Source organism: Schistocerca cancellata, chromosome 4 (genome assembly GCF_023864275.1).
Source record: "Schistocerca cancellata isolate TAMUIC-IGC-003103 chromosome 4, iqSchCanc2.1, whole genome shotgun sequence".
In the NCBI taxonomy this organism is placed as follows: domain Eukaryota; kingdom Metazoa; phylum Arthropoda; class Insecta; order Orthoptera; family Acrididae; genus Schistocerca; species Schistocerca cancellata.
Genome location: NC_064629.1, coordinates 858,047,198 through 858,065,266, shown reverse-complemented (window position 1 = coordinate 858,065,266; position 18,069 = coordinate 858,047,198). Strand labels below are relative to the sequence as shown.

General features: G+C 32.9%; 1 protein-coding gene across 1 annotated transcript in view; it reads right to left on the bottom strand.

Annotated features, from left to right (window-relative positions):
* The window catches only part of LOC126184984 (uncharacterized), a 230,277-nt gene that overhangs the window by 141,770 nt on the left and 70,438 nt on the right, over nucleotides 1–18,069 (bottom strand). Inside the window, exon 3 of the mRNA XM_049927688.1 lies at nucleotides 5,107–5,303. Within this exon, the coding sequence (XP_049783645.1) occupies nucleotides 5,107–5,303 (197 nt within the window). The remainder of the gene's footprint in view (nucleotides 1–5,106; nucleotides 5,304–18,069) is intronic.

Sequence of the window (18,069 nt, the reverse complement as noted above, 5' to 3'; positions counted from 1 at the left end):
CTATTTGCGCTCTAGCACTTTAAAGGATTTCTTCACGAATATAGCAAAGTTTACATATTTTTTATGCTATGCTGACTGAATGCATCTGCTACTTGGTGAATGATCTCCTTTACTGCTAAAGTATTTACATTCTGTCTGAACTTTCCTTACTATATTTACTTAACTACTTGCTTGTTCCGTTTGGCTGTACGGCATTTAGGGAAAAAAGTTCCATGGATCATTTGCATGATGCAGTGTATAATACTGATGTGGAATCAATCAATTTACAGGTTATTTACAATAACTCATAGGGTACTAAATAAAACAGGACTTGATTATTGCAGAAAACTCCTCAAATAGTTTCAGTAATATAAATATAACTCACACTAAACCAGGAGAAACAATGTGGCAGAATTGCTCAACATTTAACAAAAACTACAATTCTGACCATCATGAAGAATGTGATACTACAGCATGACATTACATATACACAAGAGCTTGAATTGTAACATTGTTGGATTACTGTATTGATCTGAATAAGTCAACTTAAGGTGAACTGTGATTATAAATGTGAATTGTAATTAATTTACAAAGCTACTAAACTACAAACTAAAAAGTACACTATGTGATTAAAAGTATCTGGACACCCCCAAAACCATACGTTTTTCATATTAGGTGCATTGTGCTGCCATCTACTGCCAAGTACTCCATCACCAACATCAGTGGTCATTAGACATCATGAGTGAACAGAATGGGGCACTCCGCAGAACTCACAGACTTTGAACATGGTCAGGTGATTGGGTGTCACTTGTCATACGTCTGTATGTGAGATTTCCACGCTCCTAAAAATCCCTAGGTCCACTGTTTCCAATGTGATAGTGAAGTGGAAACATGAACGGACATGTACCCCACAAAAGCATAGAGGTCAACCTTGTCTGTTGACTGACAGAGACTGCTGACAGTTGAATAGGGTCGTAATGTGTAATAGACTGACATCTATCCAGACCAACACACAGCAATTCCAAACTGCATCAGGATCCCAGGATCCACTGAAAGTACTATGACAGTTAGGCAGGAGGTGAGAAAACTTTGATTTCTTGGTCGAGCGGCTGCTCTTAAGCCACACATCACGCAGGTAAATGCCAAACAATGTCTCTCTTGGTGTAAGGAGCATGAACCTTGGGTGATTGAACAGTGGAAAAACATTGTATGGAGTGACGAATCATGGTACACAATATCATGACCCGATGGCAGGGTGTGGGTATGGCAAATGCACAGTGAACGTCATCTGCCAGTGTGTGTCAAGTCAACAATAAAATTTGGAGGCGGCGGTGTTATGGTGTAGTCATGTTTTTCATGGAGTGGGCTTGCACCCTTTGTTGTTTTGCATGGCACTATCACAGCAAAGGTCTACATTGATGTTTTAAGCACCTTCTTTCTTGCCATTGTTGAAGAGCAATTCGGGGACGGTGGTTGCATCTTTCAACACAATCGAGCACCTATTCATAATGCACGGCCTGTGGCGTAGTGTTTGCACAACAATAACATCCCTGTAATGGATTGGCCTGCACAGAGTCCTTACCTAAATCCTATAGAACACCTCTGGGATGTTTTGGAGCACTGACTTCATGCCAGACCTCACTGACTGACATCGATGCCTCTCCTCAGTGCAGCACTCCATTCCCCAAGAAACCTTCCAGCACCTGACTGAATGTATGCCTGCAAGAGTGGAAGCTGTCATCCTGGCTAAGGGCGGGCCAACACCATACTGAATTCCAGCAGTACTGATGGAGGGTGCCACGAACTTGTAAGTCATTTTCAGCCATGTGTCTGGATACTTTTGATCACATAGTGTATGTAAAAAAAATAAAGTAAGAGAAATTCCAGTTTATCACTAATGGAATCCATACATATATAAATGACAGTAATTATGATACTGCCAACTGTAAAGACACAGGATATATGTTAAGAACTACTACCAAACTATAGAGTGAAGTATGCTAGTGGCAAGACACAATCACTGCCTTCTCTATGTGATAGCAATGAAAACACTATTGATAACAGTGCTGCTAAAGCAGAGTTACTAAACACACCCTTACAAAATTCCTTCACCAAAGAAGATGAAGCAAATATTCCAGACTCTGAATCAAGAACAATTGCCAACATGAGTAACTTAAAGGTAGATATCCTTGGAGTAGTGAAGCAACTTAAATCACTTAATATAAACAAGTCTTCTACATCTACATCTACGTGATTACTCTTCTATTTACAATAAAGTGCCTGGCAGAGGGTTCAATGAACCCCCTTCAAGCTGTCACACTACCGTTCCACTCTCAACCGGTGTGCGGGAAAAACGAGCACTTAAATTTTTCTGTGCGAGTCCTGATTTCTCTTATTTTATCATGATGATCATTTCTCCCTATGTAGGTTGGTGCCAACAGAATGTTTTTGAAATCAGAGGAGAAAACTGGTGATTGAAATTTCATGAGAAGATGCTGTCGCACGAAAAATGCCTTTGTTTTAATGACTGCCACTCCAATTCACCTATCATGTCTGTGGCACTACCTCCCCTTTTTCATGATCATACATAACGAGTTGCCCCTTGTACTTGTTCGATATCATGCACCAGTCCCACCTCATGTGGATCCCACACAGCACAGCAGTACTCCAGAACAGGGTGGAAAAGCACAGTGTAAGCAGTGTCTTTAGTAGACCAGTTGTACCTTCTAAGTGTTCTGCCAATGGATCATAACCTTTGGTTTGCTCTATCCACAACATTATCTGTGTGATCACTCCAATTTAGGTCATTTGTAGCTGTAATCCCTAAGTATTTAGTTTAATTTGTGTGACTTATCGTATAATCAAAATTTAGTGGATTTTGCTTAGTACTCATGTGAATAACTTCACACTTTTCTTTATTCAGCGTCAACTGCCACTTTCTTCATCATACAGATATCTAATCTTAATCATTTTGCAATTTGTTTTGGTCATCTGAAGACTTTACAAGACGGTAAATGACAGCATCATCTACAAACAATCTAAAACGGCTACTAAGATCGTCTGCTATATTGTTAATATAGATTAGGAACAACAGAGGGGCTATAACACTTCCTTGGGGAATGCCAGATATTATTTCTGCTTTACTCGATGACTTTCCATCTATTACTATGAACTGTGACCTTTCTGACAGGAAATCATGAATCCAGTTGCACAACTGTGGTGATATTCCATAGACATGCAATTTGGTTAGAAGACAGTTGTGAGGAACGGCGTCAAAAGCCTTCTGGAAATCTAAAAATATGGAGTCAATTTGACGTTCCCTGTGAATAGCACTCATTACTTCATGAGTATAAAGAGCTAGCTGTGTTTTGCAAGAAAGATATTTTCTGAATCTGTGCTGACTATGTGTCAATAAATCATTTTCTTCAAGGTACTTCATAATGTTCAAGTACAGTATATGTTCCAAAACCCAACTGCAAATCAATGTTAGTGATATGGGCCTGTAATTCAACAGATTACTCCTACTTCCCTTTTTTGGTAATAGTGTGACTTGAGCAATTTTCCAGTCTTTAGGTATGAATCTTTCTGTGAGCAAGGGGTTGTACATAATTGCTAAATATGGAGCTATTGTATCAGCATACTCTGAGAGGAACCTGACTAGTATACACTCTGGACTGGAATTCTTGCCTTTATTAAGTGATTTAAGCTGCTTTACAATACCGAGGCTATGTAATTTTGAGAATATCTATGTAGATGAAGATGTAGATATTTTTAAAACTGTTAATGAGAATAATTAAAACATTGTTATGGATACACATTAGAAGTAGATTGGACACAAAAATTATAATATTTCAAGATGATAACTCTATCAGTAACAGGGGAATGATCTGTAAAATCAAATTCCATAATCAATTTTGTAAAAGGATTGACATCTTAATTCTGAATTCAAAAAAGATTGATACAAACGCACGTAACTATTAGAAGATATACAAGGGGCAATGACAGTATCTGAGTGGGGTTAGTATGATGCCAGTTTTCAGGTACTAAAGTTGGTGTTTGTCAGTTTTCTGATGCCATAAACATGTTCAAAAAGTATTTTGACTGTTTTGGCTACATTTTTTTATTTGGTTAACTCAACAAAAATCACAACTTACATGAAGTGGACGCAGATGTTATTTTAGGTGGAGAAATCACTGGAAACCTGAGTTACATCTTCTACAACCAACAAGTTGCTTCTTAAGCATCTGAGTACAAATAATATATTGTCATTGTCACAGTTAGGCTTTATGAAGGGTTCCAATACTGAGAAGGCTAGTCACTCTTCGAGAGACTCTACTTAATTGGTTAGATTATAAATTATTAGCTAATGGGTTATTAGTAATCTGTCAAAGGCACTGCTCTTCAGCTACAAAGGCAGAGGTACATTTTCCTCAGAGGAGTATATTTTCAAAATTTCTTGTAGCAGTGCATTTGTCATTCAAACATTTATTTCTCAGTGATTGACAATGGCAGTTTTTCCAATAAAATCACCTGTAGTTCTTTTAAGTTTAGTATTTGCAGTGATTATGAAGTTTATTAGTTTTGTTATTATTGAATGGTAGAGGTTACAGTGCTGTCAGGCTTGACTAGCACTTGGATGGGTGGCTGTCTGGGTATGCTGAGCAGTGTTGGCAAGTGGGCTCTACTCAGCCCTTGTGAGGTTAATTGAGGAGCTACTTGATTGAGAAGTAGGGGTTCAGGTCACAAAAACTGTCAATGGCCAGAAGAGTGATGTGATGACCACATGCCCCTCCATATCTGCATTCAGTGATGCCATTTGGCTGAGGATGACATGGCAGTCAATCAGTACCACTGGGCCTTCTCAAGCCTGTTCAAAAGGTGAGTTTAAAATAACTTCAAAGGATGAACTTCAGTGCAAACGGAGTACAAATATCTCTGTAACCAGTTGTATCTCTGTACTCAATAAAAACGGGAAACATGTTATATGGAATGAATTACTAGAATTAGTTGCCACTACTACCTAAATATTTGCCATTCCTCCTGAAAAACCCTGTACATGGAGCACAGATGAAAAAAATATTCAACACCAAAGTAGATAAAGAAGAAACTGAGAAAAGCATAACTCACACTGTACCAGCCTCCATTGGAAAATTTTTCTTGCTGTCAGCTTTTGTTTCCATTTTTGTATTGAGATGAGCATTTTCTTCAAGCAGCTTCAAATATTTTTCATTGATCTCACTTAGTCTTTGTCTTAGCTCTGTATTTGCCTCCTCCAACAACTTGACTTCATTTTTAAGTTTTTCCTTTTCAATTTCTGTACTATTCTGGTATGGAAAAAAAGTATGATTAATATTGGGTAAGTATTGAGAATGCTTGTGTAATAACATTATACTACGATAAATGACATCTTTGAGTTGTACACTGCATCCTCAACAAAAAGCACTCAGTACATAAATTGTAAAAGTTTAAAAAGGATATCATTAACACATTTCTATTCAAGGTGGTGGTACCATGTAATAAGAAGGGTAAATAAAATGTAAATACTGTATGGCACTATTTCTTTTGGAACTACAAAGTATTCCTACACTCCCAACCACTGTCAACATTTCCATTGTAACATGAGTGTTGTGTTTTAAGCATAACCACTTCATGTAAGTGACAATGAGAGAGTGAAAAGAGGGGCTCGGAAACCTGGCGATAGTAAATAACTTGCTTCTCACGACTGGCACTCTTAATGAATTCAACATCAGTGCGTCTTTAACCCCCTTCAATAGTACAAAGAGAGTTGCTTAGTTTAATGCCCCCATTTGATGACTGAAATACAGTCTAAAGTGTCCTATGCCATCACACTAGAAACACAATCAAGAGTTTTAGAGTTTAACTTGGGTGGTTGCAAATATTCTGGTGTTCAACATCCTGATATCATCCCTGAGGCTCATATGGGACATTTTTGCTAAGTCTTTATGAACAAACACGTGCCAGTCTCTATGTCTGACAGTAGTGGTATACTGAATGGACTCCACTCTGAGACTGAATTGTTGTGCAAACTGGATGGATAGCTCCAGAATGACTAGTTGTGTGGATACTGGCAAGATCAGTTCTCTTGGAACCTGCAACTGGTCACCATAGGTCATTTGTGCTGATGAGCACTGCTTGTCCTTCTTCATTGCTGTTCTCAACGTCAGTAGAACCGGTGGTAATGCTTCTGACCAAGATATGAACTGCACATTACGGGTGTTTTGAGTGTATGGTGGAATCAGTCTATCATTCCATTGCTCATTGGATGGTAGCTTGTAGTGCGGAGATAGTTGCAGCTACCAGTATGAGAAGTTCACTGAAAAGCTGGCTTTCCAATTGTTTCCTGTGATCTGTTGTTATGTCTTGTGGTACAACAAGCCTGTAGAAACAAGCATGCAGTGACATTCTTGCAATTGATTCATGTATTGTGACGACCTCTGGCAATTTAGTAAAACGATCAATGATGATTAGCTAACAACATTGTCTGGCACAGTATGGCAGCAGGCCTACGATTTCTAAATGTATGTTTGGCTGATAGTGTTGGGAAATGTGCAACAGGTGCAAAAACATGCCTGCTGATCTTATTACACTAGCATGTCAAGCATAAAAGTGCCCATGCATGACAATATTTCTGAAGCTGGCTGTTACTTGGACTCCAGTGTGCGCTAAGCTAGGCAGCATGCCAAAAACATCCCTATGGTGTTGTTAGAAGGAATAGGAAAGATTTCCACAGAGAAATTCATAAAACAGCTATGTATCACAAAAGTGTACAATACCAACCAAAAATCCTCTACAGTGCTCTCCCCAAAGAACTAAAAATAATACCAAAACTGCACATATTTAAAAGAGAATTAAAAAAACATGTTATTGAGCAATAGTTTTTACAGTATTGAAGAGTTTATGAATCATTGACAATAAAAATGCAGTTAATATTTCCCTGACACAATAAATATGTGTAATTGCTCACATTTAAATACTTGGTGTTTCTATTAAAGTGTGAAACAGTATTAATGTAAGAATGAAAATAATCTTTGATGTGAGAATCACTAGCTTTTTTTTTTGACATTGTTATCCTACTTGTATATTTTCATGTTAATGTTCTTATAATTCTATTAAAATTGTAATGTCTAAGTGAAAAGTAAATTCAATTATAAATTTTCATGTACATGTATATTAAATTGTAATGTTTATTGACAAGTCCTATGTTATTTTGATGACGTACTACAAGGATGCTAATAAATTGAATTGAACTGAATGGGGTTTCTGGACCAAAGAGCATAATTTTTAAAAATTCTCTAATACAAAACAGGAATTTAGTTTTGTCATTTCCCCCATTTAAAAATTTATATATATATTCATGAATGACATTTTCATTTAATTAAAAAAATAAAGTTATTCAATTAAAGTTTAATATTCAAAAAATAAAATTTTAAAAAATACGAAAATTTTAAAATCTATGCAAATTCAATAACATGAATCAAACAGTCTTTATTTTGTTTTTTTACATTGATAAATGAAATTTAATTCAACAATATTCTCTAATTTATCATCACCTTCTGAAAAGATTTTGGTATAACAATCTGGAAGAGTAATTTTATATTACTCGTCTAAAAGTAATAAAACTTTTTGTCCCTTTTTAGTTATTAAAAATTTCGGCTTTTGAAATATCATAACATTTATTTTTATTAGTAATGATAATTTACTGAACACCTCTGCATAACCATTACTATAACTATCAAGTTCACTTACTAGATATTTAACAAAGTCATTCATGCTCATGTTGTTTTGATTTTATTTAACAGAAAAATATTAGATTTTCAAATTTTTTAAAATTAAAGTTTAAAAATTTTTCATTTCAAATATTAAAAGTTAATTAAATGTCTTAATTTTTGAAAATCGAAATTTTTTAGTTTTTGTCTTCTGTATGTTTCTGAAAATATTTCAAAAGGAAATGTAAAATGCAGGTAACACTTTTATAACTTCCTTTAATTTTTTATTCATTTAGGTAATTAAAAACCTTCACTTAAAATACTGTGTTGTGAATCATAAGTTAAATTCTTTTTACCATAAATAATTATATATGCAAATGTATCATTAGACATATTTTCATTAAAAAATGAATTTAATTTCATTGTTTTTTTCTGGGTAGTTAAAACATTCATTCTCCTAGTCATATGTATGACATAAATAGGAAAATTCTAAATAAAATTGAATGGATTTACATTTAAATCGTTATTTAATTGTGTTATTCTTCTAAAATCTCTCAAAGCATCATAAACTTAAAAAAAAACGTATTTGGGGGATTAAGATTCCATAACTGTCGAGGAAAAACTTCGTTTCTCCCATTTTTTATATAAATATTTTGTAATTTAACATGATTGAATAAAGAATAATGATTTAACTGATTCTTTTTTCGATTAGTTTGGTAAACAATGAGAATACAGTAAGGCACATCAAATTCAGCAGAATTATAATAATTCATAAGATGTAGTTCAAAAATTCCTTTTCCATTTAATCCAGCAAATTCAATTTTTTGTAGTTCAAAGAACAAAACTGGAATTTTTTGGTTTTCCAGTCTTTCTTATTCTAATTCAAGCGAAAGTTCTGTTTCATATGTAACAACAGGAACATGGATTTCCATACTCTTTACTATAATTTTACTTTCTTTTGGAAGTGTACTATTGTAAGTACTCCATTGAAGAATAGAATGTTATTGATCTTTTCTTGAACTCCAAGTGAAAATTGGTCTTAAATCAATTTCCCAAATTATTTCTATAAAATCCTTAAAACATCCACCAGATAATTCTAATGGATAAAGTGCTTCATTACAAAATTTTATTATTGGTAAGAATATGTCCTTCCATAATTAATTATTTTGATACAGATGAAGTTAATCGAATAAGTGTTGATGAAAAAATATTAATATTAATTTCTGTTATTTTGTTAGGAAGATTTAATTAATTTATTTATTCTTATTAACTGGAAATCAGTACAATTAACTCTTGATTCTGCCCATGATTTATTAAGGAACAACTTATTAATTCCTTTTTAAAATTGGTGTTGTAGATGCCAATTGAAGTGAATCAAATTATCATTTCCATCAGTGAGAGTAATTGTTAAATTTGGAATAGTATCAAAAATTGGGGTATTTATAGGATAATTTGGTGCATACATTATTCGTTCTCTAAATTCAGCATATGGTTTAAATGAAGAAATAATATCAGTTTCTCTATGAAAATGATCATTATGTTTAACAAACATTCCATCAGCTAGATTTATATTTATTAATTCAATTGGAATAATTTTAGGAACATTGTTAGCAATTTCTTTTTCATTAGATTCAATAATTTGATTATTAAATCCTAAAACGTGACCAGCACAATCTTATTTATCCATATATATTTTAACATCACTTTCAATGGTAACTGTGTTCAAAATTTCATCTTCTTTAATGTGTATATCAGGGTTTTTCGATTGAAAAAAAAAATGATGTTCATCAATTAATTGATAGATTAACAGGAATCCATGGGGAACAATTATCTGGAAATAAAAATTATCAGAATGAATTTAATGCTGTTATAAGTAACAATCCAAAAGTAATTCCATATTTTAATAGATTTTTGAGTACTTTACCACATACATTTTGGGAAAGTGAATATTGAAAAAACTTTGTTAATGATGTGATTAATAATTTATCATTTGAAATACATTTACCTGGCTGTAATTGGTGTGGCCCTGGGACTAAAGTAAATGAAAGATTAGCATGTGGAGTAAAGGAATGAATCAATTAGATGAAGCATGTCAAGAACATGATATTACTGACATAATTATTCAACTGTGTTAAAATAATTGTATAGTCAGCTTTAGTAACAAGACTTTTAATTCATTAAGTAACTATTGCTTGTTCGCTGCATCTTTTACATCAATTGGATCATTTATATTCACAATTCTTCTACCTTAAAAAAAAAACAGATTTTAATCAACTTAATGAGAGGTAGTGTTGCTGACGTCCGTAGGTTTAAAAAAGGTCTGCAGGTTTAAAAAACGGATTTTAATCAACTTAAAGGGAGGTAGCATTGCTGATGTCCATAGGTTTAACCTTAAAATATCCTACACATGCCTCCTGATAGCAGAAATAGTTGTTTTCAGAGCCCATTAACAAGAAACATTGGACCAACTATCAGACACGTTCAACTGAATATCGAAAGCATTAGCAGGGTAAACTGTGACTAGCTTACACAATTTTTGCTATACAACAATATCGATGTGTTGTCACTCAGGAAACTCACATTTCCAGCGAATAAATATTCTGAAGACAAGGTCGAATTCCTGGATATTCCGCACTTGGTGTAACTTACCACAAGGTGTATGCAATTGCTACTTATGTCCATAACAACATAAATGAAGCTTCACTGATTTCTCTAAGTGTGCTTCAGATATACATACAGTTGTCATACAAATGCACGGTATTACTATTACAAAAGTTTAAAAAACCACCCAAATCGACCTGGCCTGATTTTGTTCTACACACAGCAGAACATCCAGCAATTTATATAGGCGACTTCGATAGTCACCATGAACTGTGTAAGTACTCTCAAAATGATGAAAATTGGAGCATTCATGCAGATTGGGTTGAAGAGAATAATCTTCATCAAGTGTTTGATGCCAAAGATCAAGGCACTTTCAGGTCAGCTGCTTAGGTCAAGGATTCAAATCCTACTTATGCTTTGTTACCTGCAACGAAAGTGGCTTTCCCATCAATGCCACAAGGAAAGTGATATATGTCTTTCCTCACAGCCAGCATAGACCTGTAATAATACACACTGGCTGCACGGTTCCTGTCATATGATCAACCCCACACGCTCAATGAAATTTCCAGAAAGCTGACAAGACAAAGTTTTCAATGGAACTGGATAAGACCATTCGCTAGATCCCTGGATCACATAAGAACTATCAGTGCTTCATTGGTGCACTAACAGCAACAGTTAAAAAGTGTGTGCCAAGAGGATACCAAAAAGAATATGTTCCAGGATGGAATGATGAAAGTGAAACACTGTACCAACACTTCCAGCAAAGTGCTGACTCAGAGATAGCTATGGAACTATTGTCCTGCTTGGACATGTCTCAGAGGCATAAATGGGCAGAAACTGTTGAAAATATGGACTTTACCCACTGGAGCAGGGAAGCATGGAGTCTTCTGAGAAGACTGGGAGGAAGTGCACAAGCATGCAGAAAAAAGTCTGAAGTAACACCAAACTCAATTGCTTCCCACATCATTACTACCCCAAGAATACCTGCCGACATATCAGATGACAGTTCCATGACCTCATCTGAGCATGTCCGTCCCTTGACAGTTTCAGACATTGACTTTGGACTGAAGAAACTCAAACCTCTTAAGGTCCCAGGATTCGATGGAATCCCTCCTGAATTCCTGATCCATATGGGAGGAAATGCTAAGAAATAGCCGGGAGAATTCTTCACGGACACTCTGCTGACTGGTAAACTTCAATTAGAGTTTAAAAAAGTGAAGGTAATAACTGTTCTAGAGACCTGGCAAACCCAGTAACATGGTAGAAACCTATCACCCCATTGTCCTGCCTTGCTTATGGTACAAGCTTTTTGAAAGGCTAGTATATAACAGAATAAGTCATGCTATCCTACAGAATGATCTGGTTGATCAGGCAGGCTTCACAACAGGGCATAGCCACTGCAACCAAGTACTGTCTCACACATCCTTCACAGAGTCAGGATGCCAAATGAAGCAGATTCATCTGTTGTCTTTATTGATCTAACTGCCACCTTCGACACTGCGTGGAGGGAAGGCTTTTTCTACAAATTTCTCTGCATCATACCCTGCAGAACAATGGTTCGACTGATTAACAGCATACTAAGTGATTGGAAGTTCCAGGTAATCACTGGAAGCAACATAAGTAAGGAGAGGAAGCTAAACAATGGATTGCCTCAAGGATCAGTTCTCTCACCATTAATGTTCAACCTGTAGCTGTCTGATCCACATGACACTTCATCCAGAAAATTCTGCTATGCCGAAGACTTTGCTCTAGCTGTACAACAGCAGGAAATGAAGACAACAGAAAAGATTCTAACCAATGACATGTCTGTATTAGATAATTACTTCAAATTTTGGAGACTCCAACCCAGTGTGAGTAAAACAGAAGTGTGTTGCTTCCATTTAAATAATCAGTTGGCAAACGTAAAACTGGATGTATGTTTCAGAAGCAGAATTATTCGTCATAATTGGAACCCAAAATATCTTGGTGACATCCTGGACTATGCTTTAAACACTTTCTGAACGTAGCTCAAAAGTTGAGGACTCGAAACAACATCCTCCATAAGCTATGCAGAACTACCTGGGGATCTTCAGCAACCACCCTGTGATCTTCAGCTCTGGGTTTGGTGTACTCAAGTGCTGAGTATTGTGCACCTGTTTCAACAAACAGTCATCATACTAGGCTTGTTGAGACCCAGCTGAATATGAGAATGCGCATAATACCTGGTGTAATCAGATCTACTCAAGTTTATTGGCTTCCACAGTTAACTGGTATTATGTCTCCTGATCTACACAGATGTAGTGCCCTTATGAGGGAATTCCACAAGATCTCTAGGAATTTTAGGCTACCTGTGCATAGCGCCCTGCCAGTTTTAAATCATAAGAGGCTGAAATCACGCCATCACACTCTATGTAATGCTGCTGACATGGTTGCTAAGGATTTCAAATCCCTCGAAGTATGAAAAGGTCAGTGGGAAGCAGTGACAGATGTGCGCTTGCATAACATCTTGTCAGGTGCTAAACTTCCACATGGATTTGACATACCACGCAAGACCTGGACTACCCAGCCATGGCTAATGGAGGGAAGCTTTCTTCAAGTGGCAGAACTGCCTAATCCAGCTTGTGACTACAGGGCTCCATATTTTATTTATTTATTTATTTGTCCATATAAATCTCTTTTTCAGTACATATATTGTACACAGGATATTCTACAGAAAACCTTTTTAGCTATTGGTTTTTCAAACATCAAACATACATCAGTTAATAATGACAAATTTTTGAAATACTGTATATTTATAACTTATTTCTACAATTAAAGATACAAATTACATTTTTTCTTGCATAAGATACTGTGAGACTGAATAGTAGCAGTTTTTCAGAAGGTAGGCTGTCACAGATGTTTAAAGCTTTGTAGTTCAGGAAGAGATTTTATGTGTCTTGGTAATCTGTTGTAAAGTTTTGTTCCTGCATGATATACACCTTTTTGGCATAATGTGGTGTTACAATGATTAACATGCATGTCACTGTATGACCTGGTACTGTAATCATGGGCACTTTTGTTTTGAGGAAAAAGGTTTTCTTTTCTCAGTATGCTTTTTTTGACATTCATGACTATTTCCACTATATAAATGCAGGAAAGAGGTAGTATCTTTAGATCTTAAAAGAAAGGTTTGCACGATTTTCTGCTGCTCACCTGTTTCATTATTCTTATAATTGCCTTTGTTTCCTGAAAACTGTTATGGCCTGGTGTACATTTCCCCAGAAAATGCTACCGTACTTCAGTATTGAATGTACATTGGCAAAGTATACAGCCCTAACTGTTTCTGCACTAGTATTGTTGCAGAGAATTCTTACTATATAGCTCATTTTTGGTAGTTTTGAATTTAGGGATGGGATACCAAACTGTTCACCACATTGTCAGTGAATGCAGGATACGAGCTTATCGCGGTGCTGAAGAGGGCTTCCTGCTAGCAACTCCAGATGCAGTGCATTGGATTGAAGGACTGGATGTTAAGTTGTAAAGCCAAACTTAAGTTACTTGTGTGGAAAGATGTACATACATTAGGTAATTTAATTTTATGATAGGTCTGTATTGGCCATACAATAAATAAATAATCAACTAAATAAAACTTATCTAACAAAGTACTTTGCAATAAAAGAAATAGAAAAGGCTTGTTCAGGTAATTTCTCAAAAACAGATTCCACTCCACATTTAAACAAGTTAAGTAAACTAAAAAATAAAGTATATAACAAACAAATAATTGAATTTACTTTTATAATTGGAGGCGAAGGAAATCTAACAATTTAAATGAATATGATTTCATTCTTAAAGAGTTTGTTGTTTTTGGTTAGAATTTAAAAGAGAGTTAACAATTAATGATTGCAATCTTTCGGTGAGTGTGTTTGATTAACTTTACAAAAAAGCTCCTTACATCCAATCAATTAAAATAGTGCACAAATCAAATTTTCCAAAGATAAGAATAAAATAGTTTGTTAAAACTGTTCCAGTTTAGGTAAGGTTAATTATATTTGGTGAAATAATTTAATTATTTTTTATTCTATATAAATGGAGAAACATGATCACATCTACACTTTGAAATGTAAAAAGTCTACTGAAACATATAAACCTCATAGAGTATTCCAACAAAGAATTTCAGGTCTTTGTTCAATTGGTAAATTAAAAAAAGGGAATTTGTTAAAAACATATGAAGGTAATGGATTAAATATTCATGAAAAAATTATTAATGAATTACATAAACCAATGAGAAAAAATACGTAATTTCTTTTGGAATAGATGATTTATGGCAAGCAGGTTAAGTCAAAATCGATTGTGGAAAATTAAAAGGAATTTCAAAAATAAATAAAGGATATAAATACTTATTAACTGTTACTGATATTTTTTCAAAACTTGCTTCGCCTATTTCAGTTAAAGATAAAGCAGGTAAAAATATAGTTGATTGTTTTCAAAGACTATTCAAGTCAAGAAAACGAAAAATCATTACAACAGATAATGGTATAGAATTTTAAAATAGAGAATTTCAAGAATTATGGAAAAAATTTAATATTAATCACTATGCAACTTTTGGTTAATTGAAATCATATGTTGTGGAAAGGTTTAATAGAACATTAAAAGAAAAAAAAATGTGAATAACATTTGACTTAAGAGGAAATTATAAGTGGCTCTATTTAATTAAAAATCTTATTGATGAATATAACAACACAGAAAATTCAACAATAAAAATGAAATCAAAAGATGAATCAAAGAAAATGAACAGACGTTATTCATTCTAATGCAACCATATATATATATTGAAAGATTTAAATGGTGAAGGAAGAAAGGAAATTTTTATGAACAAGAACTATTGATATGAATTTTCCAGATATTTATATGGTTGAAAAAGTTTTAAATAAGAAAAGTAATAAAATATATTTGATTACAGAATAGGTGCGTCTACAAAGGTAATGGAATTTTTATAATGTTAATAAAAAATTTATATATAAAAGGAGTTAGTTATTTACAATTTAAGCATATTTGGTACTGAAGTTATTATTCATTATGCTTACTGTTTTATTAAAGAAGATAGGGTATATTCTGATGAAGGTTAACAAAAAATGATTTACTGTTAGAGTTATTCGAAAATTTTAAATTTGAAATAATGTAATCATCTGCTTTAATGAATTTTGTTTGTTTGCGGTATATAAAAATCATTATGAATTTTATTTATATTGAATTAAGAAAATGGGTGCTTGGAAATTTAGTTTTATGTTCTAAGCAACGTTTGCTAGATCAGTTACATCACCATACAATGGTTCTTGTTAATAGTTATTCAAAGTATTGAAATAATTTTGACAGCAAATAATTCTTAAGGTTTCTTTGTTTTGTGACATAAATTTACTGAATTTGGTACATGATTAATTCTTCAAAATTCTTCAAAATTTGGCTGTCTATTTCTAATAAGATTAGAAATGTTTCTCAACATTTTTAAAATGTGTATGAGTAACATATAACAATTATAATTAAAATTATTATCATGTAATCTTAAAATAACAACAGTAGGAGTTAAATTTTCGTCAGCTACTTGAGGAACATGTGGTAATAAACTAGTTAAATGTTCATTAGTTTCGCGTACAATTTCTACAGTTCTATATTATATATGACCTGAGTTTTTTATAAAATTATTCTTTATTTAACATAGATCTTTGAAATGATTTATTCGCTCTTCATAGGGACGTTTTACATTGATCTTAATTTTATTTTTTATTGAAGGTAAAATATCATGAGTAACCAATTATTAAATCGTTTTGCTTCTTCTTTTTTTAAATTTTATATATTTTAACATTTCTAATGTAATTGTAACTTCATCGTCAAAATGTTTGAATGCGTTATTTACTTTTTTTTATATTCTAAAAGTTTAGCCGCATCTTTGGTTTTAAACTGTGGATTATTATTTTCATCAATAAGTATTAAACTTTTTATTACCTTTGTAATTTTTTGGATCTCGAAACAACTACATTTACATATAATAAAATTCTCTAGGCCTTTATTTCTTTTAAATTCAAGTGAATTTATTTCTTTATAAATGGAAAGTGAAAATAAAATGATTTGTCAATTGTGTGAAGAACAAAAAGTAATTCATAAAGAAATAAAAATTACAAATTTCGAATATACCTTGAAAAACAGGTTGTACTGATTGTATAAAAAAGAAATAGAATGATCATATAAAAGAAATTCATAATTATTGGAATAAAAAGCACTTTCTTGTGAAAATTGTAAAAAAGGAAATTAAAATTCTTCATAATTTATTCAGAGGTGTAGCTATAATCAAAAATGTAAACAAAGGTATTATGAAAGAGTTGAACATTTTTGTAGAAAATTTATTAGTGAAGTATGTCGGAAAGTACAACAAAAATTACCACATCTTACAAAAAATTAAATACTGAAAATTTTTTATTTCATTATTTGTTTCAGTTAATCTTCTATGCAACTGTTTAATTCACATAAGAAATTACTGTTATCATCTATTATTTTATTTGAGTCTAATTTTTAATGACCATATGGGGGTGTTGTAATTACATTTATAGTATTATATCTTTATCATCATCAGAACTTAAAAGAATTTTATTACATTCAACTATATGCAATGCACATTTATATAATCTAGTTACATGGATTTTTAAATATTTTTTATCCAAACAATATTTATAATCATCTAAACTAATTTCAGTTTTGACAATATATTTTTTATCTCCTTTAGATTTATTCTCTTGTTTATCAACAACTTTATAAGCATATTGTTTCAGTCATAAACTAATGTGCTCTGACATAATTTTTCCACAATTTTCATCTTTAATTTTTCTAAAACCTTTCTTCTTCACTTGTAAAATTCTATAAAATTTAAATTTTGAATAATCACTTGTGTCAAATTCATTTATCATCGATTTTGTATCTTTATAAAAATCTTCAGTTCTTATTTCATAAATAAACGAATATGTATCCATATAACATAATTAATATTTTTCATGGTATTGGTTTCATAAAATTATAATGAAAATCATACCTTTTTATTTTCGAAATGTCTGGAATACTCTTTCCAATATAAATTGGTTTATTGAATTATACTATTGTTTTTACCATAAGAACTGCAACTAGAGTTTCTGAAAATACAGTAGAATGTACAAAATTTGGTTTTGAAATATGTTTGGCATATCAATTACTATAAGTTCAAAATTTAATTTTTTCACCTTCTACAGGCATATCTATTTTTACTTCTTTATGTTCTTAGCAATCGGTTTCATGATTGTTTAATTTTTCTTGTGAATAAAAATATCTTCAACATCTTTCACAAGGATAACTTTTTGATTTGTTGTTAGTTGTCTGTCATTTAATTAATCTAGTTAAATCTTTCATCAAACAATACCGACAATTATTTTCCACTTGAATGAAAAGAAGATAAACATGTTTTTCTTGTTTATTTTCTGTACGGCAAAGAGGATATACAAAAATTTTTCATCATAAGCATGAACATTAACACAAATACAATAAAACTTGGTCAAAACGGAATCACCTAGGACTAAAATAATTTTCCAACTTGGACACACTTCCAGATTACATAGAACTCACTGGGCAGTGTAAAATCTGTCAGGTATAATGCACAAAAGTACAGCAAAATTTTTGAATTATGCTTATATTGTATTTACACACTTTCAATCCAGCACAGGTGTTCATTTACTGTATATTGGACAATAGAACACTGGACTATTACATTAATTGACAAATAACATGG